Source organism: Brachyistius frenatus, unplaced genomic scaffold (assembly GCF_029030835.1).
Source record: "Brachyistius frenatus isolate BFR_SWC_R1_liver_20210118 unplaced genomic scaffold, ASM2903083v1 Contig_2, whole genome shotgun sequence".
Classification (NCBI taxonomy): domain Eukaryota; kingdom Metazoa; phylum Chordata; class Actinopteri; family Embiotocidae; genus Brachyistius; species Brachyistius frenatus.
Genome location: NW_027210601.1, coordinates 5,034,678 through 5,058,851, shown reverse-complemented (window position 1 = coordinate 5,058,851; position 24,174 = coordinate 5,034,678). Strand labels below are relative to the sequence as shown.

The window sequence follows — 24,174 nt, the reverse complement described above, 5'->3', positions numbered from 1 at the left end:
GTGTTCCCAGCATCCTCCTGTGGCTTTGGCTGTGTTCGTCTCTTCTCTCTCCTATGTGCCGTGTCTGTTCTGTGTAGCCATGCTTTATTTATGGTTGCCTTCATCAACAATTTAATTGAAACGCAAGGGAAAAAGTCACATCTGAATATTATTGGACCGAATGGGTCTGATAGAATCCTGTAAGCATGGACTGTAAATACTTTTTCCTGCGAGAGACACAGAGAGAGACAGAGAGACACACAGAGAGACAGAGAGAGAGAGAGAGATTATATGTCTGCCAATTTAAAAGATAGTAATTTGCAAATGCTGGCTGTCTCCAGTAAAATGTTTGCCCACTCACAACATAAATTGCCTGTGTGTGGGCTTCCCCTACATAAGCTATTATAGAATGAAAATTACAGTGCAATTTATTGCCTGTTCTGTCAAATATTTTAGTACTTTACTGAGCATCAGTTAAAGATGCACATTTCTCCTCAGGGAAGAGATGACCACAGATTTTTTTTCAGTTAGCAATTTTCTTGCCGTTTTCCCTATTTTCTTTCCCTCAGATTTGAAGATTAAGCATTGTGTTAAAGCAGGGGCATGCAATATATGTTTGGACATGGAAATACATGTGGTTGTGCATGTGTACACACTTGCAATTTTCTTTTCGCACCAGAGTTTTTGAATCAGAGAACATAATACAAGAAACGGACTACAAAAGGCTTGTACATATAAAATAGGAGCAAAAAGGAAGGCATTAAAAGCCCAATAAAAATGCTCATAATATTTAAGACAAAAAAATGGTTTTGTCTTAAAAGAAAAAAAAGAACTTCAAACATTTTGCCTCTTGTTTCTCTTCATACTGAAAGAGTTGAAAGAGGGCTGTCTATAACAATAGATTTAGTTTGCAACTGATTTTCATGGTGAAAAAAACCAAACTTCAAAATGTCCATCAAATCAAGGATCTGTGGCCGTGTTGTTGTAGGCAGGAATATGTTCCACATTCATAGACTTCAGAATGTTACAGTGCCTGGCCAAGACATAGTCTGGCACATAATGCTCCATAAAGCTACAACATGTTTATGCTTTGTTTTTTCTTGGATTAAAGGATGTGATGTGATGCACTTTCCAGATACTGGTAGACAGAATCCCTTTGTTTTCAGTGTTTGAACAGAGCTAAGCTAACCACCGGCTGGCCCTAACTTCATATTCACCATACAGACGTGAGAGTGACATCAGTCCCATTCCCAATTTCACTAATTCTCTTTTAAAACTCAGCTTATCTGCTTCAAAAGGATGTGTGAGTGTGGTTTGATCAGATTTGACAGTGATCCAAAAATTCTCAAATACTGTCAGATTCTGATTTAAGATGTTATTGTATTCTGATTGGTGGCATGTATCGTGAAGTCCCAACCATGTCAATACAATGAAAAGAACATAGAGAAAAAAAAATAAACCTCAAATGTGAAATAACCAAAACTGTTTTAAAACCGCAGTGCAGAATTTGCGTCTCCCCCAAGAGTAACTACAAAATTACAAAAGGCCTGCTGACATGGTTACGTCATAGGCTGCACTCTATAGTCTCCCAGCAGCGTTTAAACAATGGATACATAGTTTTGACCATCACAACTGCTGCTAAATGACTTGTTTTACGATCAGAATTTTATCCATTTGGTCCGATGACGTGGAAAGTCTAGAAGAGACACATGATTCAATTATTGTATCTCCATTTCAGTTATTATAGTGGTAAAGCATGAGTTAGCCCCCCTCGACTGGCATAAGTCTCTGGTTTGCATGCTCTACCCATAGGGCATGCCTAGTATGTATTCATCAGGCGGCACAGGAATGTCTCCCCTGACATCAATTCAAAAACTCTGTGTTCTGTAAAACACAGAGATTTACCTGGTGGGGATAGGCCTAACCAGCATTGTATGAACTTGTTTGGGAAGGTTCTTACAGTTCTGCACTCGAGCTTTAACTTTGGTAGAGAAAGCCTGTTTATGTATGATCCCATCACTCATAATAAGAAGAAACCACTGCTGTTGAAGTCAAAGAGTGTTCGATGCTCAAAGGATTCTGGCAGGGATATCACTTCAGTTTTAGTTCTGATGACATCCACACTTTTTGCAGTGTGTTCACTACAACGTGGCCAAGTAGGAAGAAAAAAATACTAGCTCATGCAATTTAATCCCCCCCCCCCCCCCCAAAAGGAATCAGTAAGCGATGGATGGAGAGAACAGGGAGTGAGGGAGAGAGGAGAGAAAAGAACAATAATGGTCTCTACAGTTCAGCATCTTCTCATTAATCATTCATAGGCAACCAAGTGGCAGCAGCAGGGAGCACAGTGAGATTTCAGGTTACGGTATCAAATCTCAATTTATAAATAGAATAGTTATGGAGCTGGGTGGCAGAATACCATCACTCAAAGCCCCCCTCCTACCACCTCCCAATGTGTATTCACTGATTTTTTTTTTCTCTGTGTCTAGTGTTTGACTAGCATGTACCAATACTGTATAACAATACAGTAGGAGTGTAAGACCATAACAAATGGTATTCGAAGAAGAACTCTTCTTCTGTGTCCTGCAGATTTGCTGTTGGTCATTCATTGTAATAGATTTATGATATTTTGCCGTATATCAATCTGGATGTGTTTGTTCATGCTCTGTTAACTGACTCCCCAAGCCATAGTTTAAATGAGCACTACATCCTGCCCTCTTACTCCACATCAGATCCCATCAATATCTGCCATACACACCACAGCTGCATTGATAAGAAAATGCTTTCCCCGATCGTGCTTGCGATAGCGATGCCTCACTCCCACTCATCTCCATCGTTCAAGGACAGCCTGTCGACAGATGAAGAATGGCAGAGCCCTATAAGCTCATCTCATGGCAGAGGTGATGAGAGGGGAGTGTCCGAGCTTTCCTACTTCTCACTCCCAGAGACGTGGTGGTGACAAGTGACACCATATATTGATTAAAGCTCCATGGAATTGCCATATCTAATATGCTACGCACATACTATAGTGTGTGACAAATAGACCCTTATTTGATGATGTGACATAGGATGGAGGAGAGTGACTGCTTGTCTTATTGGATTTGCAGCTTTAGTTAATGACTTAATAGCTATTAAAATGAAGACCAGTTACACGCAAATATGTACTGTTATGAGTTAATTTTTACCTTTGCCGTGTCATCCATGACCTTAGAATAGAGCCCACAGGTTATCAAGCTTGTGTCAGTGATCTTAAAGCAGAAGAGCATTAACATCTTAATCTGAGCTCAAACTCCCTTACACAGCATTAACAAGTGAGATGAGCAACCATCAGCCTATTGACGATTAACCGGAGCCTTCACCCTCAAGTCTGAGCCGTAAAGATTCAACACTATTTCTTGGATTTTTTTATTTTTTTATTATTGTGGTGAAAACTGCTAGTAGTCGAACAGGTCACTCCGTCCTAACTGTTTTTGTTGTTCCCTAATTTTCTTGTCTTTGCTCACTTTCTTGTTGTACATGTTGTTCTTGCTACGATGACGCTTATCTTTGATGTGTGGCTTTAGAAACGTCAAACCAGGTTGAACAAGGAGGGTCTTAGAAATGTTTACATTTTGTGCGTGATTGAGATGCATGGTGGTCTGAAATACCTGCGTGCTTCACACAGCAGTGAATCATTGACAGTACATGTATGATTGAATGCGTGTGTAGGCCAATCCAAATGGAGCAGGAAAGGTTAAAAGCTTGCACAGCACAGGATTAGTGGTATGGCACATGCAGTCATGTCCTCAGACCTTGTGCAGCAAGCTTCAGTGCACGTTAGGATGCTGGAGATGTGTGCAGTTACATGATTTGCTAGAGCAGGAGTTACCCTGGTGTCTAACATAAAAGTAATACACCATCAGACTCTTGATTATATCATTTAGTCTGACATTTGTCCACAACGGTTACTTATACAATTCTTGGTCAGTGAAGGCAGATACAGATACAAAGAGGGAAAGGCATAACTTCTGTAAGTAATTGAGTCAGAGAAAGCAGAAGATGAAAACCGGGTTAAAAGCACTGACCTGAGATAAGAGTGATGTGGTCTGTGTGTTGTGCAGGGCCAGCGGGCATAAACAGAACATCAGTCAGTCAGTCAGTGTGTGTGGGTGGGTGTGTACATGTTGGCATTAGCTACAACATGATTGACATGTTAGGCAGGGGCTGCAGCAGGGGATAAGCTATTACAGCAGAGGCGACCGCCACATCACTCACCTGTCTAGAGCCTGGTTAGTGGGCAAAGTATGTGACGGTGTGCAGTGTCCTGCCACACGGTATGGCAGAGTGCGTGTCAGAGTCAAGTCAAGACTGACAGTGTGATTCTGTATTTTTTCTTTATAAGAAGAATGAAATATCCTTTACAACTGACAACATATTTTCTACACTGAGAAGTTTTTTTTTATGTGGTCGACACTTTAAAAATACACCTAGGAATGGTTTTGTTTATTAACCATTTAGTTAAGCCATTGATGACAAATGTTGAACCAGTGATGTCTTCACCTAGTGTTGTCAGAGAGATTGGGGACCACAAAAGGAAAGGTACTGAGCGGTTTTTGGAGGAAAGAGTACAAATATGTTAATGCCACAGCATTAATTAAGGAACTGCAAAATACTTATACAAAAATAGTAGGAGTGGCAGGAAGGCAACAGCTGCAATTTCTTCAAGTGTAATAGTTGCATATGAAACAATCTACTTAATTTAGCTGTTATTAATTTTCAATTTAGAAATATTCATCTTACTCATTAAGCTTCATCATTACATTCATTAGCATCAGCAGCCTAAGTTATTACTCTGGATTCTTGGCATGTCTCACTCTGAATGTACTACATGTCCTCATAACATCTGTTTACCAGTGTCATTGCTAACAGCCTCCACTTTCAGCCTCTGTGGGGGCCCCCGGCACACCACACACACGTGAACAAACACGGCTCAAATAACTTCCAGCCATTTGGAAAAATGAAAAACCAATACTTTGTGTAAAATCAAGTTTGTGTGTGTGTGCGAGCGTGCGTGCATGCAAACGAGTGTGTAGCAGACGAACAGTAAAACGTGGAGCTGTCCTTTTTTTTTTTTACCAAACTTACCCAACCAAAATGAGATGACTTCACGCTGCTGCCTCACGTCTGCTATCTGTAATTGGAGAAAATGGGCTGCTGTTTTCAACCAACACATGCTTGACTGAGCCATATGATGATCTGGTATGATGTGTGCATATGCATAAATACTGCATGTGGTCACACAGTGCTTGATGACTGGTGCACCAGTCCTATCTCATCATTTCTTCTTTCTCGTGTTCACACCTCGTGTGTCTGTGTCATTCCCTCCATCGTCTCTCCATCTCTGTACCTCACTCTCTTATTTCCACTGTCTACCTTTAATATTCAGCACTTTCTCCCTCCTTCGTCCTGGTCCTAATGAGTTCTGGATGTGGTCTGTGTGGGGTCCCAAAGCTTCTCCCTCACTGCTGCCTCTCCAGCTGGGTGCTCCCATGGTGCACCAAATGCCTCTCTTGAATATTGAATAAACCTCAGGACCACCTCTGTGCTTCCTGATCAACAGCACTACTATTACCTTGCTATTACTCTGCACGGGGTCCTGAGGCTTTGGCAGGATGGATGGGCTTTGAATCTCTTGTGTTGCTGGCAAAGGTAGACATAATAGGCATGGGTAGGTTGAGTGTTTGAAGTCGTTTGATACTATCCCTTGTGATTATGAAACCTTTCCTTTTTAGTATTTATTACTTGGTGAAGTTGCCTCAAAGCCCCTCTCAGAAGTGTGTTAGTCTGGGATGCTTCCAATCAAGGTCTCACACTTGAGTAACTTGATTGTATGTGTTTAAAATTCATTGTCGCCCCCCGAAAATGTGGACCTATTGTGTGGAAAATAGAAACCACTTCATCCACTTTTTGATGTTGCAAACATGCCTATATTCAGATTTAGTCGTAACATCTGAGGATTTTTCCCATTGTCAGTGTGACTTCCTTGAATGGTATGTTGAATTTGCTCCTTGTAAGTTTGCCGTTGGACAGAACTAATGTTAGTGGAGATCATTCATCACTTTAGGTGTGAAGTTTGTTTGTGTGATCATGTTCTATTGATATACTGATTTGTAAGGAAATGACTGTTCAGTTAGGAACTCACAAGTTGAAAGCAGTGTGCCTACGCTTTGTAGGTTGTTAGTATTTTGTGTTAAAATATTGATCACTGTTTTTTCCACAAAACTTGGACTCATGTATTTGTACCTACAAACCTAGAGTAACACCTTGTTTTTAAATGCTTGTTATTGAATAAGAGTCTAAAGGTTGGTCAGATAACATTCATTTTCTCTAACTGTAATTATTAATTCATGTTTGGCTCTCACTCCTCTCTGCATGAGTTTTGTTTGTGTCTCAGGTTAGTCAGTGATGTAAGACCTTTGGTATAATAAACATGAAAGGAGAGGAAATCACTGTGAGGAGAGCTGATATTTGCCCATCATTCATTTTTTTTTTTTATCCAACTTCCCTGCGATAGTCACTTTATTATTCAAAGGCCGAGCACACAATTACCCACAGGAGATCCTATTGCGAGGCAGTCCCGCTAGGACCAATCAATGCTATTAGATCTGTCAATGTGATTAGACACACTCTTGCATCTTCCTTATTTCTCCTGCTCGTGCAAGGAAAGGTTGTAAGGCCTGGTGACTTTAATTTATGCACCATTGATAACCAATTCCATGCCAAATGAGGCAGGTGCATTGCAGAAGGCACAAACAAAGAGACATTTGCAGTGGAGGTTTGTAATATGGGCTTTAACAACTATATCTAGCTCATTAGCTTTGGCATTCTTCTGTCTATGTTCTGACATGGTCAGACTCAACATCTAACTCCTGCTAAGAACACCAGCAAAGCAAGAAGCCATCGAATGCACCATCGATGTACGGAGCTTATTTTTAGCAACACTAACAGCATGGATCTGTCAATGGCAGTATTGGTCTGTCAGTTGGTTTGTCAGTCCACCATTTTGGCCCAGACTAAAGTATCCTGTTGACTCTAAGGATCCCTTGACTTTAACTTTTTGGCACCATGAGGCTGACACTTGTGGTCATGAGTTAAATGTCACAGCAACTATTAAGTTTGTTGCATTTGGCACCTACATTTGTATTTGTATGACAGGATGAATTGAGATCTTCTGGCTTTACATTTAATGTCCTCAAAATGGCCTTTTATTTTGACCAGTCCTTTGGCTTAGTGCCGAAATACCAGCAAATCGAATTACATCACCTTAGCTGTACTCTGTTTTTGCTGCTACTCAAGAGAATGTGCGCTTAACATGCTAAACTAAGATGCTGAACATGCAACATACCTTGTAAACATTTTGGTATTGGCATTGTCACTGTATGTGTGTTAGAATGCTGAAGGCAGCATTTAGCTTGAACACAATTGTGCCTAAATGCACTACTACAAGTAGGACTACAGCATGTGGTGGTTGCTGTAAATTTGCTTAACAGGGGGCAAGTAAAGAGAATACCGCACATGCACAATTGCTGACGCTGACACAAAACAGGGAAATCTACTGTCAGCATGGACAGGGAACACTAACTGCAGTGAACACAGACATTAGTTACTGAACAAACTAATACATTGAACAAGCCTGTCGTTGGCATCGCCAAGATTCAGCAACCAGGATTTGGAATGCAACTATTGCTCATAAATCCCCATCAGTAGGCCTGTCACAACCGTTACATAATATCCTGATCACATTTAGCTGACTGCAATCATTTTGTATAATTGCTAGAACCGTTTTAATTCATTTGTTAAAAAGAGCTGGATAAAATTAACAAATGTGACTGGTGTTCTTTTATTGACGTTCTCATCTTGCCCCCTTCTTCTGCTGTGATTTAAAGGCATACGAGTAAATAATTAATACCACCAACTGTTTATCTTGAGGCAACTTAACTTCTAACATTCATCCGACGATAATTTGATGAGCATCTGTTGACATTGACATCATGGATTTCTACTATTTCTATTAAAATAGTGGCATAAAATAAACAGAAAAAGACAATTAAATCGCTATTTACAATTATTTGTACGACAATTGTTCATCAGCATAAATTTCATGATTGTGATAGCCCCTCCCACGAGTAGTTTTCAAGCCTGCAGGCGCTGTTGTCAGCTCTGGACACTTCACAAAATCTGCACCCCAGACAGCGTTGTGACAGTTGCTTGTGTTAAAGCCCTACAAAGAAACAGCTGGTGACTGGCTTAAGAAGTTTGAAATGTAATCCTTTCACTCAGTTAAGAGTCCTGGAATGAGATACACAAAACCTTATTCACACAGCTATACTTTGTGAATCAACAGTAAACATCTCATCTTGCTCTCTCACTCTGCCTCTCTGTACCTCTTATTTTCTATTCCAGGCCCTTCTCAAATATTTTTGCATCCATTCATGAGCATAAAACGAGTTTGATTGTGCCTTGAATAAGTTCAAACTGGGAGGCAGCAAAGCTTTTGTATTCACTTCAAATAGATTGTGATAAGCGGCTGTGTGTGCAGAATAAATAGATCACCACCGCGATCCTATCAGCGATTCACCTCAAGTCTTCACAAAAACATTGCGTCTCAGTGGGGACAGACGGATTCTCCGTTGTATTACTGAGAGCCTCGGTGACCTTGTAGTGAGATGAGAGGAAGAAGCTGCCCACAGTTTTAATTACTACCGGCAAAGGAAGGTTGCTGTAGCGTGTGTGATCTGAGAGAGGGATGTGTGTGAATGCATTTGCCTTAACCTGTGTGTGATCTGTGTGTACATGCAAACACTGCATGTGTAAATCTGACACTAGAGTAGAGCTCTACACCAAAAACCACCCTATTTGGGCCGGCCCTCTTTAAAACCCTCTTACATAAGCCACTACTCTCAGATGTGTGATATCATGGAACTATTTTTGGCTTTTCCTCTCAAAAAGGCTGTTCAGAGTTAGATAAAGACTAGTCTATTCTTTAAATAATACATTGGATCTCCCTCTCATCTCGACTGTCTTAATACACCGTCCTCCATAAAATTGTGCTACAGCTGACTTGGCTTGGATTGACCTGCAGAGGAGGGATCGACCAATTATCGGCCTGGCCGATTATCAGAGCCGATATTTAGCATTTTTCCGATTATTGGTATCTGTATCTTTTTTATTCAATTGGCGATAAAAAAAATTAATATTAAAAAATGTGAATATGTGATACTGCAGGTGGTCCCACGTGGTGAAACAAATAATATTTAAGTCTAAATCTTGGTCTTCTACGCATTTGTGTTACCAAAACATCATGAAAGAACACCGTTTAATGAATTTCAAACTGCTTAAAACAGAACTATTGATTATGTTTGTTACAGCTTTGTCACAAACCTGTAACTGACCTCATAAACTGGGAATAGCAGCAGGGTCAATGCTTGTATTTACTCATGACCCTGTGAAAGCTAGCGTTTATGTTTCCCTCCAAAAGAAAACCTAGAGGGTGATTGAGCAGCACGTGTGTTTATTGGTCAGTATTTTTTTCCTCCTGGGATTCAGCTCAGTTTAACGTTGTAAAAGATGGAACAAATACAGTAGAGTTAACGCAAGAACAACTCCTATGAAACGGTATAACCCACGTCAACCTAAAACAACTAATGTAGGGAAATGATAAAGGGTGTGTACTTTGTCTGACCAAGAAGTCTCTCTCCCTGCTGCAGTCGTGAGAGGACTGGTGTAATCAGTTTGGTTTGAGAACATCATTAAGTCTTATTAGAGATCCATAGAAGCATCTCCCAGTGTGGGTGTACCAAACAGCCTTAGCTAAACGGAGATTAAGGCAATTCTGGAAAGACCCCTTGAAGCCCTCTGGTGGGTGATTTTGGATTTAGCAGTGATGGCAAGACAAAGGCCTTTCTTCCTGCTTAATTGATGGCTGTAATCCATGTGTTGTTTAAAAAAAAAAAAAAAAAAAAAAAAAAAAAACTTTCTCATTGATGTGTGAACACAAAGCCCTGCGGGTGTGTGCAGAAAGTGGTGATTTAGTGGGCCAAACTGTGGGTTTTCCACTGGCTGGGTTAAGCTTTGTTTGTTTGGGATCGGCTGAGATGGATTATTACATAGAGGATGATGAGGGTGTATAAAACGGCAGGCCTGCAATTTGGTTACATCCTTTTAATATAAAAACAATGCTGTAAATGGGTAAATATATTATTTAATAGACACATGTTGCAATTTGGATTCTTTAACCGAATCTGTTTTTAAGAAGAAAAAAAACAGCATAAATTTGTTTTCACTATAATGCTTTCTGATACTATCAGGTTAAACTGTACTGTGACAATACGGTATAACAAGTGTACAATTAAAATAGCAGTGCTATGATTAATGAGTAGTGAGGATGTCTTGTAGTGGATGAAGGTTTAATGAGAATATCACATTCATTCCTGAAGTTAGGAGGTGCTTGAACTCCCCAAGGCTTTAGTACACTTTGAGGAAATCTGCTGCTGCACCTCTTGGTCTCAGTCAGAATTACAATATCCTTGTGTTGATCGCTATCATGAATCACAAGTTCTGCTTAATCTCTACAAAGTATGTAATTAACCCTGCACTGATTCATATCGCTCATTAAATTAACGCAGATAGGACATTGAAAATAGAGCACGGTGCCTTATTATCTCACTCAGCTGCTATTGCCGAAATATTCACTACTTTTTAAACTTTACAAATGTTTCTTTCATGTTTCTTAAAGATGCCTGCGGCTTTTCTTTAAATATAAAAGATAAAATGACTCCAGTGTCATAATTCTACAAATATAATACTATGCTGCCATTTTTTAAGTCACTCGGCCTAATGAGAAAAGATAAACAGTTAAGTGATAGATCTTTGTCTATATGGGTGCATGCTGCTTCTTACATTGTACAGATTTACAAATTCCAATCTTAATGCAAAAATTAATTACTGCTATTTTTGCCACTGGAAGGGGTTTATGACCTATTGTTGAAAATGCATGTGACAAATGAAAGGGAGGACGGGTGGAAATGAGGACAGTAATAGTGTATGCGTGTTTTAGACAGAGAGAAGCCATTATACTTTCTATATTTTAGAGTGACAACTGTGCAGCAGGAAAGCACACATTCTCATCATGTTCCATGAACATGGTTTCACAAAATTAATTACTTCATAAATCTTGACTGCTTTGATTAAACCAGCATAATCTTAAATTCAGTGCTCAAACTTTTCCAACTACGTTGTATTTACTGAGGGTTTATTCTTGCATGTTCTGTCAGATTGTCACTCCATTAGCTTGTTAATGCTCTGGAAAAGTACTTACAGCAAAAAGTTGCTTTTCAAAGTTTGATACACTTTACCTTTTTGTGAACATTGATTGTGATTTACAGGAAATGTGCTTAAAATTTCACTTAGGTTGTGAATGTGTGTGTGTGTGTGTGTGTGTGTGTGTGTGTGTGTGTGTGTGTGTGTGTGTGTGTGTGTGTGTGTGTGTGTGTGTGTGTGTGTCAGGAATCTGATTCAAAGTGCTTACATGTGAAGAACGGAAATGCTGTTAACTTACCAACTTGGAGATGACTCAAATTGCTAAGCTGCTTTTCTCCTGTCATCAAAACATACACAAACACACAAACAGGGACACACAAGGTCCATACGTGCGCGCGCACACACACACACACACACACACACACACACACACACACACACACACACACACACACACACACACACACACACACACACACACACACACACACACACACACACACACACACACACAGTATGAGGCCAACTTGAAAGGTCATGCATGGAGGGGTCATCAATTCCACCCAATATTTGCAGATCTATTTACGTTTACACTTTGAAGGTACTATTTTGCTGACATTTAAAATAATTTGAAGAGTTGATTTGTTCACACCTTTAGACTACGAATGAGTGTGCACATTTGTTACGGCCGTATTCCAGTGGTTTAATCCCTGAACTGACAGAGACCACTGACCAAAGACCTGAGTTCGGTCATGCACTGAATTAGGCTCATCGACTCGTCACTTAACAGCGCTCCTAACAACACCACCAGTTCAAGTGAAATCAGCACAGTCTGACAGTTTGTTGCCAGGTTTATTTATGACTGTTGTATGCAACCCTCACAGATTGACTCCATGCTCACTGTATTTCTACTTGTTGTTTTTTTCACGACAGCTGTCCTTTGCAGCGACAACCCCAGTTCTGGCAGACAAGAAAAAGTACCCCAACTTCTTCCGCACTGTCCCATCAGACAACGCTGTGAACCCGGCAGTAGTGAAGTTTCTCAACTACTACAACTGGAGCCGTGTGGGGACCCTCACACAGGATGTTCAGAGGTTCTCCGAGGTGAGCGCTTGATGTTTAATCTCTGAAGAGACATTTTATCACTTGCACTCTTGTAAAAGTTAAACTTTTGTAAAAAGGACAAAAAGAACAAAAAGATTCCGATATACTACAGACTTTACACACAGGAGCACCATTCTTTATGCATTCTGAAGGAAAGCAGCTCCTCTGGGCCATCGTCAGAGAGCATAAAAGAGAGACGGAGCTCCTTTTCCCTTGGCCAGTACCCAGTGTAGAATGTGGTGACCCGTGATCAGGTTACGGCAGTTTTAAAGTCAGAGTCTGTGTGTGTGATGGCAGGAGAAATCTCTATTGATGATTGTTTTATAAATAGATTTTTCTGTTTTATTTAAACCTACAGTGCTGGACTTTTGCATTCATGCAAGGCTGATAAAGCTGCCAGATAAATTTGCCTGTATGTCACAGTACCTTTGTAGTCTTAGTAACTACTCTGAGGCAGAAGAGGGAGACAAAAGTTCTGCACTGCAGGTTTGAATAATGCTATTAATGCTTTTTGTCTGGTGTCGTTTATTCATCCAAGTCATGGGATTCAAATGCAACATTTGTAGTCATCCAGTCAAATGGATCCCTTACTTACATATGAGACAAAAGCTATATTATCATTACTGTAATATCTGAATGAAAATTAACTTTGAAACTGAAAAAGTAAATTGTGTGTTTGCATCATTGCAATAGTATCTTTTCTTGTTGGGGGAAAATACATGTTTGTTTTTTTCTCAGTCTATTTTTTAATTGTGAATAATTACATAGAGCAGATACATAAATATAAAGCTGTAATAGAGTTGTTAAAGCTTCCCACTGGTCAATGGGTATGTAAATAATTAATAATATGACTTTTTATTATTACCTTTGCCACAGACAGTCCTAAAAGTGAGCCAAATGTAGTGGGCATTTATTTAGTCTTTGTAACAGCAGCACTGTTTACAGGTGTTGTAAGTTGCTTATGTCAGTGTAGTTGAATTCATTTCAGCCTTCCCACCTTCATAACTCATTATTATAAAATAAACTTTTTCATGTTGTGAAGGTGAAGAGTAATGTTTCTCTAATTCTCCTTTGGTGGAGTTTAGTTAAATTATACAGAAGCTGACAGTAGTAACAGTACTGACTACTGATTGAAAACATAATTTCCTACCAACTGGTACTGAATGAAATCTATCTGCCTTTTATATTTATTATATATGTGGTTGAATAACCCTCTCCCATTCAATAAGCAGAATGCAAAATCCAGCCTACACTACTGGAACTGCGAGAAGTAATTTGTGGAGAGATGAAGAAAATTACCTTTGTTGATTCAGCACTTGTAGCTAACTCTTATGACATTGTCGAAACTGCAATAAATCTTAAAGCTAGAGGACATATTTTCAGAGTTGTGGTAAGTTGGATTTCAGCTTGGAAACAGGAGACATACACACATTTGCATTACCAAGCAAAAACTCATCTATTATTGTGAGCAGCTCGCAGCTTTTTACTCCAAGGAGGAGAAATTACATTGAAATTGATGCATCCCATTAGCTCAAGATATTAAAAGTGTAAAATCATGTTATACCAAAATGGATGCTTATTCGTGAGACAAATATATTCCTGTTTGTGGGGAGGTAGAACATTAACAAATCATACCGATTTATCATACCTTTGGATAAGGACACAAACTCATGGCACAAATATATCCCATCGGCGACATGGGAACATTCAGTTCAAAAGAGCCATGTCAGAGGTATTAAAAACATGAATTTAAGAAACATATGACATGTGAGCTCTTGCCTCCAGGCCCTGGTTGAAAACAATCTGCTCAGCAGCAAATGGGTGGGAGATGAAGATGGGGGTGTGTATAAGAAGTCTCACTGCAAATCTCAGAGAGACCAAATCCCTTTATCGCTCCCCTCCTGAAAGCACCAAGGGGCTTAGGACGGGAGGAAGACAGACAGCCCGATTCAATCAACCTGCCATGAGATTGGCTTCTAATCCTGATTTACAAATATGCAAGCATCGCTTCCATACTTCACGATTCATACAATCCTCTGTCAAGTTCAGAGCACACTGTTTTTGTGGTTCATCAGGAAATCACGGCAGCGTGTAGCAAGACAATCATCTATGAGATGCGAAGGAGTATATTTTATTTGGATGTTGACAGAAAATTCAATTATGACATATTTACACATAAATATCACTGTTCCTTTACATCGAACAGTGTCTTCTTGTCTACATTGTATGTATTCTGGTGCTGTTGTTGTTCATATGTTATACTCAGAGTGTACATTACTTTTTTATAGTCAGTTGTCAATGATCTAATTAAACAGTGTTTTCCTAGTATCTAAAAATCCAGCGTTTTAGTAGAAAGCCACTGTCCTCCCAGTTCTTCAGTTTGGAAATACACAAACAGACAGAGTCAGTGGGCTGGAGTGGTCAGAAATCCAGATGAAACTCTACTTCTCTGATAGACTTTTCAAACGAGTCAGCACATGTAACTGCAAGATCATTGGACATTCAAATCTCAGCGTTTAAACACATGTTTTTGGGAGCTTCATGACTTCTGCAGTTGATTTTTAGGATGTACCAAAATGAATAAAAACCTGTGGCTGCCTGCAACGTAGAAAAATAATGTTTGTCCTGGTTTGTTTTTTGAGAAAACCCTAAATTACAATAATGATCATTTCTGCTTCTTCAGAGGCTTAGAAATAATAATAACAAAGAACTGTATTACATGATGTAAATGTTTTGTCTGTGCTGTTTCGGGTACTGGATTTGGGATTTAGAAACATCCCTGATAGACAGAGTAGCACTGTTCTGTAAATATAGTACATACAGTAAGCATGCGTGTACACACAAAGGCACTTATATCTGAATAATGAGTATACAATCGACTGTGTCGTAATTCCCACCATCTCTACTTCTGTTTTTAAAACTCTCCCCCCCCACTGATTGACAGTACTGTTTCCCATGGAGACTGCTCCCAAAGTCAATGTTATGTAACGCTTGCTAAGGATTCAGTCAGTGGCATGCACATCACACACACACACACACACACACACACACACACACACACACACACACACACACACACTCAGAACGGTGTCCCCTGGGACTGTAACCTGTAAGCTAAAGCCAGCTTGTCACTTCTATTTTTAGGCCCCACTAAAACACACACACACACACACACACACACACACACACACACACACACACACACACACACACACACACACACACACACACACACACACACACACACACACACACACACACACACACACACACACACACACACACACACAGAGCAATCAACATGATTGAGATTGCCAGACAAACAGGGCTCACTCAGGGGCGGAGCAGCAGCAATCATCAGTCAGTCGGATGACAGACCTGACTGAGAACAGGATTAAGACTCTGTCCTCTGCCTGGAACCCTCTGAGCTCAGGTGTTTAATTACACTATGATCACTGATAAATCTAGCAGACGTTACAGTCTCAGCACCTACTTTCTCTCACTTCCTCCTTGTCTTGTCTTGCCTTCTCACATGAACCTTGCTTACAATCTAAAAATCACCGAGTTGTTATTCTTGGTTGTGCATTGCACATTTATCCATAAGCACCCAACTGCTGATCGTTATAAATAATTCTGCAATGTTGTGCGAACGCCTGTTCAGATTTACTCATTCATGCTATTGTACAGGACATGTAAGGCCATGAGGAAGCCATCTGTGCAACCATTTGCCATTTGTATAAGCCATGGACTGGCATTATAGTCTGAACTGTGTGACTTGCGTGGCGATGTAATGCACAGTATGAGAGACAGATGTGTTCAGGGACCCATCACACCGCCATATTAGTAAAATTCAAATTGCATAAAAATGCCTACGTCTCATCCTGTTTTGTGTATGTTCTAAATCTACCACTGGACACACAAATACAATACACTATAAAAGCGTATACACTCACACAAAACTCAGACAGATGGAATGATAAAAAACAACTGCTAACACTCTTGTATACGTTGCACCAATAAACACACACATACACACATGTGCCATCAGACTCATCATTGCAGTGGGGCTTCACACTGTGAAGCACTGATGATGAGTGAGTGATCTGAGGTTTGACCAACGCATTCTGTTTGTCTCACAGTGTCATTCCAGTATGGTCTGAATCATTCAAAGCTACTCACTTGTTTGCATCAGAGCACTCGCATAAGTCTGTCTGTAGTTTCCTGAAGGATGTGATTCTGGTCCTGGACAGCTTGCCGTCATTGTAATAAACAATAATTCAAGGTGTCGTACTGGTCAGTCACAGGGTGGCTGTTTGTCAGGTGAAACTCGCTAGAAGCTGGCACAATGACTTTAAATTGTTGAAAAAAAACCTCTCAACGACAGAATGACTTTAAACAAAGAAAATCTTTTGGAATTGACCAGTCCAGACCATAATTTGGTAGATAAACTGTGGAACGACTTCAAAAGAGCTCTCCACACCAGACAACCTAACAATATTCTGTTTGGTTGAGCTGAAGCAGTTCTGAAAAAATAATGATCTAAAATTCCTCATAAATGTTGTTTAGGTCTGATCTGAAGCCAACAGAAATGCTTGTTTGAGTTTTTTGCTGCTAAAGGAGGTTGTTAAACCGAGGGTTTGCTTACTTTTTTTTTGATAGCCTACCTTCTGCTACCTTAAGCACATTGGGCCTCATTCACTAAGACGTGCGTTGACATGTTCTTACTATGCGCACAAAGTAAGTGCGCACGCAAAATCACCTTTCGATTCCTGACACGTGCGCACCGTCCAATTTTGTTCTCACCACCTTGCGTGTGTTAGTGAATTCTAAAGTGACAGGCACGTGTCTGCGCTCTGCTATTAGCATACTACCACGCCCCCATTTCTCCATATAAGGATATCCGGTTGTCAGGAGGTTCATGAAGAAAGCGGTGAAGTGAAGAGAGAGTGAAGAGAAGTTGACAGAGATGGCACCAAAAATTACAAAACAGCGGAAATTGAAACAATAGTATCTGAGGTGGAAAAAAAGGGAAACAAAATTTAAAAGTGTTTCCTCAGGAATGGCTTTGGTTAAAAACAATGACACGTGGGATGTTATTACTGAGGCTGCTGTGTCCCCTGAAGTGTGCAGTGTGGCACAGGTTAACCCGATGAACCCGATGAACCCAGTAGTGCAGCGAGTATTTATCAGAGATAAAATGGATATCCCCGGAAACTGCACGACTTGAGCTTTCCAAAAATGCCAGTGCCGAAGTTAAAGTTGCCGGATCCGGCCCGCCAGGGGGTCCAGCTCGGCCCGCCGGATGACTTTGCTAAGTGTGAAAATTACAGAAAGACATAAATTGCATTTCTATGAGAATATGGAGGTTTATGAGTACAAACGTTTTGTTATTTTTTTTTTTTAATCGATCCAGTAATTGCTTCAAAAACAGCGTAAATGCAACGTCTGCTCTGGAGGCAGAAGCGCTCGGTGCCACAGGCAGCCGCGCTCGCTGCTCGTTTTATGAAGCGTTTGACGTCAAACGCGTCACAAAGCGAGGGAATCTGCAGAGGAGAGCCCAGGCGGATAAACAGTGGGCTGATGTCTGAGTTTTTGGTCTTTATGTTTCTAGTTTATTGTAGAAAGACCTTAAAATAGGGTTTATCATCCAAAAATCTTCACCAATGATTTAAACAAAGAGAAATATTGTCGTTATGTATGCGTTATTATGCTATGATTTTACTGGTCTGGCCCACTTGAGATCAAAGTGGGCAGTATGTGGCCCCTTAACTAAAATGAGTTTGACACCCCTGCTTTACAACGTACTGTATATTATTTTCTGTCAATCGACTAATAGTTGCATCTCTAGTTCGCATACACAGGTCACTTCTTCGTCTGCATTTTCTAACCCTTATGAAGTTTTTTTAAATTTTTCTGCACAGTATAAAACATGTAACAGTGCTTCAGTTAAAAAACAAGTGTATGACCTTGTATCCTCTGCAGACAATGTATTACAAAAACTAAGCCAGAGAGCTGTTTTAAATAGATTTGACTTTATGCCGCACTTCAGGCTACAGTCAGCATCCATATGCAGTGAAGGTGTGGGATGATACCTCATTCTGTCAGATTCATCCCAGAAAGAATCTGAGGGAATCCCTCAATGTCCTCAGCTCAATAATTCATCTTCATTTAGTTTATATATATATATATATACATATATATATATACAGTGCATCTGGAAAGTATTCACAGCACTTCACATGGAGGCCACTGTGCTCATTGGGACCTTTAATGCTGCAGACATTTTTCTGTACCCTTCCCCAGATCTGTGACTCGATACAATCCTGTCTTGAAGGTCTACAGACAATTCCTTGGACTTCATGGCTTGGTTTGTGCTCTGACATGCACTGTCAACTGTGGGACCTTATATAGACAGGTGTGTGCCTTTCCAAATCATGTCCAATCAACTGAATTTACCACAGGTGGACTCCAATCAAGTTGTAGAAACATCTCAAGGATGATCAGTGGAAACAGGATGCACCTGAGCTCAATTTTGAGTGTCATGGCAAAGGCTGTGAATACTTATGTACGTGTTACTTTTATCACGTTATCATTATGGGCTATTGTGTGTAGAATTTTGAGGGAAAAATGAATTTAATCCATTTTGGAATAAGGCTGTAACACAACAAAATGTGGAAAAAGTGAAGCGCTGTGAATACTTTCCGGATGCACTGTATATATATATATATATATATTGTGCATGTTACTGTGTTTGCAGATAAATACATTTGCATAAAGCACATCTAGCTGAATGTATCTGATCATTTTGTCTGTCATGAGTGGGTGTGTACTTTCATATTTCTGTGTGTGCGTGCATACACGCATGCTCAGAAGTGCAGTAGGATTATTTCTCTTCTGTGTATGCTGCTGGGGATTCCCAGGCTGCCCCAAACAATGGTGGACGTTTTTGTTACCCAGCAAAGCTGCTCATTTCTTCTCCTCCTACAAGCTTTCAATCCATCTGTCCCCTCCGTTTCTCTCGCTCTATCTAACTCACTCACTCAGTCCTGCACAACACAGATGCATTTGTCCTTTTCCATCTCAGTGGAAGAAACACAAAATCAAACCAATAAAAATCCCTCTGTAACAAGGGTTTTATTGCTGGAGGTGAATAGCTTTGTGTGTCAGCCACTGTGCTCCTGTGTGTGTTTGTGAGTTTATTTTGCTGTACAGCACAAACTTTCATCTCTGCATGCCTCGTCTGTATGTGATTGTTTCCTATTATTCCATAAACCTGTGCTGCTCCAACACACTTTTGCAAACACTGCTAACCAGCTGCCATCACTCTCTTGTCCAAACTGGTTTCCTTTTAGCAATGCAGCAGGAAGACCTTTTAGCTCAAACTCAACTCAACTCATCACAACACAACAGGGCATTGTACCGTGCCCAGACCACCAAGCCAATTGTTACTCAAGAGCAAAACCTGGTTGTATTGATCCACTCTGGCCTCCCTGTTCAGATCAGTGAGCAGTACATTGGAGAGAATGTTTGTACAGGAGTGAGTGATGTACAGCGTAATTTAGAACTCCCTCTGGGATGCCAGAGGATGAGTCGAATATGATCACCAACATCTAGAGACATGAGGGAAATAAATTTGAGGTTGTTTGGAGTCAGATTTTTAAATGTCAATAATTTCCGTTGTTAACACATAGTCTATTTTACATTGCAATGCCAAATTTTAACAGTTGTATGAATAGTAATAGTGGTAATAGTGATGTGGTAGCTTTCCTGGTTTTATATCCTCGCACCACTTTGATGTGCTGTAGCAAAGATACTTCAGTGAACTGATACTGGAACTGGAACCTGTCCAGTCCCTCCAGGAAATCACAACCTTGCGATCACAATAATTTACGCAAATTCAAGCAATCTCAGCAGTATTTTTGGGAACTTTCAGTTTTGCAAAATTTACGCAATTTCTCCTTAAAAATATACTCAATATAAGCTCTGCTGAAGGTACCGAGGCACACAGCCTTTAAAAGAAAAACTTGTTTTATAAAAATAAAGTCACTTCATTGACAGTCAGCGACTTCTTCTCTTATCATCAAAACAAACCACATGCTGGTTGACCAGAAAAAAATTAAGTGACAGGGTTATCGGGGAAATTAAGCATGTCTTAAATTAGTTTTATACACATTTCCACTTGGAAGAGATTGCACTTTGTGCATTCAAAGTACTTCTTTTTACAGAAGATGTAGCCTGCGTATTCTATATTGCCGTCACAGACTGTTTGCTTTGTAAAGCTAAACTCAGGAATTTTAAGGCCATTAGTTCCAAAAATTTTGAAAAAAAAAAAAAAAAAGATCAGACCTAAAATATTTACGTGATGAGCAGTATGGTTTGTATCATTGGAAGTGATTACATATGCCTCTCTCTCTGTATTAGATAGAAGTTTAAAAAAAAAATCCCCTAAATTTCCCCTTGATTTTTCCCAAATCCTGCAATATGCCTGCATTTTTTTTTTTTTTTTTTAAGTTGTTGCAAAATCAAGCATTTTTGACAATCACAAAAAAAAAAAATCCTTCTCAAGGGACTGTCTGAAAGGTTGAAGCTCATATTCATTGGCGGAGAACAAAGGTTTGTTCATCTTGAATCTGCCGTCATTTCAACAGCAAAATAAACAGCATTTCTATTCCCATAGAAAGTTCTCAAAACACTCCCTCTATAATCTAATTCTTTACCATTCATTTCAGTATTTTCGACGTTATTTTTTGTCAAAATTGGTCTTGCACTGTTTGCTAGTATTTAGGTCGCCTTTCATCTAGCTTTGAAACTCTACTGGAAGTATATGCTATAGGGAGGGTTCTAATGTGAATTCAAACGGACCAAACTTCATTCTAGTGAGGAAACGACAAACCTTCTTGAGCCACTTTTCCAGCTAAAGTTTTCAGTGAAGTATCACTTTAAGGAGCAGTGTGTGTTTAATTCATTTCCAAGGCATTAACTGATATGTGGTTGAAGCAATGTAGGACACATAAATATGGGTATAAACTATAATGCGCATGGAGAAATATAGGGCAAACCATCAGGGCCTTCATCTGTTAGCTGTTATATGTTGTCACTGCCAACTGTGCTTGGCATGTGCCTGAGTGCACACACTCTCTGATTGTCTCAACAAGCCCCTAATGCTGTGCTCTTGGGTGGGGGTGGGGAATCTGATGGCCGCAGGGCATGGCTGGAGGACATCCAAAAAAATGTGGCCAGAGAGAGAGCAGGATATGTCAGCAGTGTAACCCAGCGCAAAAAAACACAGACCTTTTCATGAAGACATTTTGACTTCTTAAACAGGTGTAGCTCATGATGATAATAATGGCTGCATTCCATTTAGGTTGTATTGTGCTTGCTGGATCACCACCTTGCCTTACTGGAACAGAGCCGTTGTTAATGTTATTAGTTACACCTGTGGTTTTCCTGCTATGACAAGTCGAAATATCTGCTGTGAAAAAAAATTCCAATCTAAAATTGTAGCTTAAAGGAAGGAAGAGAGGGACGAATCATAGCATGTGAGGCAGAATGAAAAAACACCTCAAGCTCACCATCCCAGTGGGGTACCTGCTCCATTCTCCTTCCTTTCTGATCGCATTACCCACTACTCCCCTGAATCAATACATCAAAGCAGATATACGGCAGCTGCACATACATCCACGGTGCTATACATATGCCTACTTTTTGTCAAGCCTTAGATAACCAGAAAAGATAATTTAAAGCGTGCGTTTGTTCTTTCATGTCTTGTTCGTGAAAAACAAATGCAAATCACTGTGACCAATGTGCGCTGGATTTATTGTGATAATTACAACTCCTCGTTGAACAGGGCGAGTCAAATCAGAAGGGCGACAGCTTTGATATCTTCAGTAGCTGATACTGTACCTCTCTGCCATGCTAAAATGTCAAGCTGCTTGTCTTTCTGTCATTTCATTCAGTTTAAGATTCAACAGGCAGACAGCATTTCAGAACATTAGATGGCCTGTATCTGACTCGCTTTACTGCTTTGTATTGCTGCATACATATATATATAGGTTGTACGTATACAAACATAGGATCTGAAAACTGGAAGTGTTAATAAGTATGGAATGGTGAAACCATTCTGAAGAAAAATATACTCCTCTAAATTTGTGTCATCCTGCTGTCAGGTTCCCATTCTTCTCTTCATATTAAATTCTAAAAGAAGTGTACATGATGTCTGTGTTGAATTGCTCTCAACATCTGTTGTTTGCAAAATGAAAATCACATGTCAAGTATACAACAGGATTTTAAATAAGCCAGCAGAAATATATTCACTTATATAATATATCAACCCTGCTCATGTATTTACTCTTTATTTTTTTTATTTTTTTCCCCTCTCTCTGTTCTCCGGCTCTCTCAGGTGAGGAATGATCTAACTAATGAGCTGGAGAAAGCAGACATTCAGATCGCAGATACAGAGAGCTTCTCCAATGATCCCTGTGTCAATGTCAAAAAGCTCAAGGTAAGTGATCGTGGCTGGGCCCTTAACAATTGGAACAAAACATTTTTACAAAAGGAAATGATGCGAGGTCAATTTAACTGTAATTCTCAGATACACCAAATTAGTTTGTCCTATTGACTTTAGTGTCATACTCTTTTGACATATTCCTCCTCTATTTGTCTGTGAGTTTATGTCTTCTAAAGGAAATCATAGATGATGAGTATTTTATCTAATAAATGTCTTTCTCTGTGACTGGGCCGTTCACAATGAGACAAGTGGAGCTCTAATGAGCACACTGTCATGACCGGGAGGTTTATACAGTGACCTCTAATAACCTGCTCTGACCAATGGATGTTGGATGGGCATTTAAGCCTATACACATGCATACAGGAAATAAAAAGATGTTTTCTTCTTTTCTCTAAATTGAAATGAGGCAACCAAATTAGACCACTAATTGGTTCAATATTGAGAAATTAAGCCTGTACATCTTTACACCATTTAATCTTGCCTTTAACGTGCATGTTTACAAACTTGATCAATTTATTGATTTAGGAAAAAACACATTAAATTTAGATTTCAATACAGTTTAATAGCTAAATTATCAAAACAATATAGTAGCTAGTGAGTTTAACTGAGCTTAACAGCTGTTTAAGGAAGTTTTAGTAGGAAATGGCACACTAAGAAAAACGATGTCGGGTGAAGAGAGTGTAGTGGGAGAAAAATATTCTCTCTTGATATGTGGGTGGAAGACATGACGTATGCAAGATGGAGCAGGTTAAAAGAAATACGGTGGAGAGATGAGGAGACAGAGGGATATAGAAAGGGAACAGGAAGATATGCTGTCTTTCCTAAAATATATGTGTAACTCTGCACGTTGAGGTCTGACATTTTAAGCTGACACCACTATTCCTTCATCAACTCTAAATATGCAAATCACAGCATTGCTTCGAAATCTTTTCGGAACATGTGGATGGGATCGTGGGGGGGCTTTGACACCATAATGGTCTGTTTCCTGCTCCACACACAACAGTGGTTTGCTCTCTTCCCGACAGCTACGTAATTTGAAGAAGTACGTAGGATTTCGTTGTGAAGGCCGGCCTTTTCTTTTATGATTGTGTGTGTGGAGCAGGAGGGGGTGTAGGGGAGGATAAGAGGGCCGTGGCGTCACTGTGTGAGCCACAAATAGAGCGCTCACATCTGCGATATTACAGCTGAAATATTCAAAAAGCAGACAGGCATTCCTTTGTAACAGCACTTTACATTTCTCTGTAGCTCTCTGCTTTTTTCATCTTTATCTCTGGTTCTCTGTCCCA

The 24,174-nt window shown here is 39.9% G+C and overlaps 1 protein-coding gene across 1 annotated transcript in view; it reads left to right on the top strand.

Annotated features, from left to right (window-relative positions):
- The window catches only part of gabbr2 (gamma-aminobutyric acid (GABA) B receptor, 2), a 177,927-nt gene that overhangs the window by 79,095 nt on the left and 74,658 nt on the right, over positions 1 to 24,174 (top strand). Inside the window, exons 3-4 of the mRNA XM_069695489.1 lie at positions 12,211 to 12,381; positions 22,781 to 22,882. Of these exons, the coding sequence (XP_069551590.1) occupies positions 12,211 to 12,381; positions 22,781 to 22,882 (273 nt within the window). The remainder of the gene's footprint in view (positions 1 to 12,210; positions 12,382 to 22,780; positions 22,883 to 24,174) is intronic.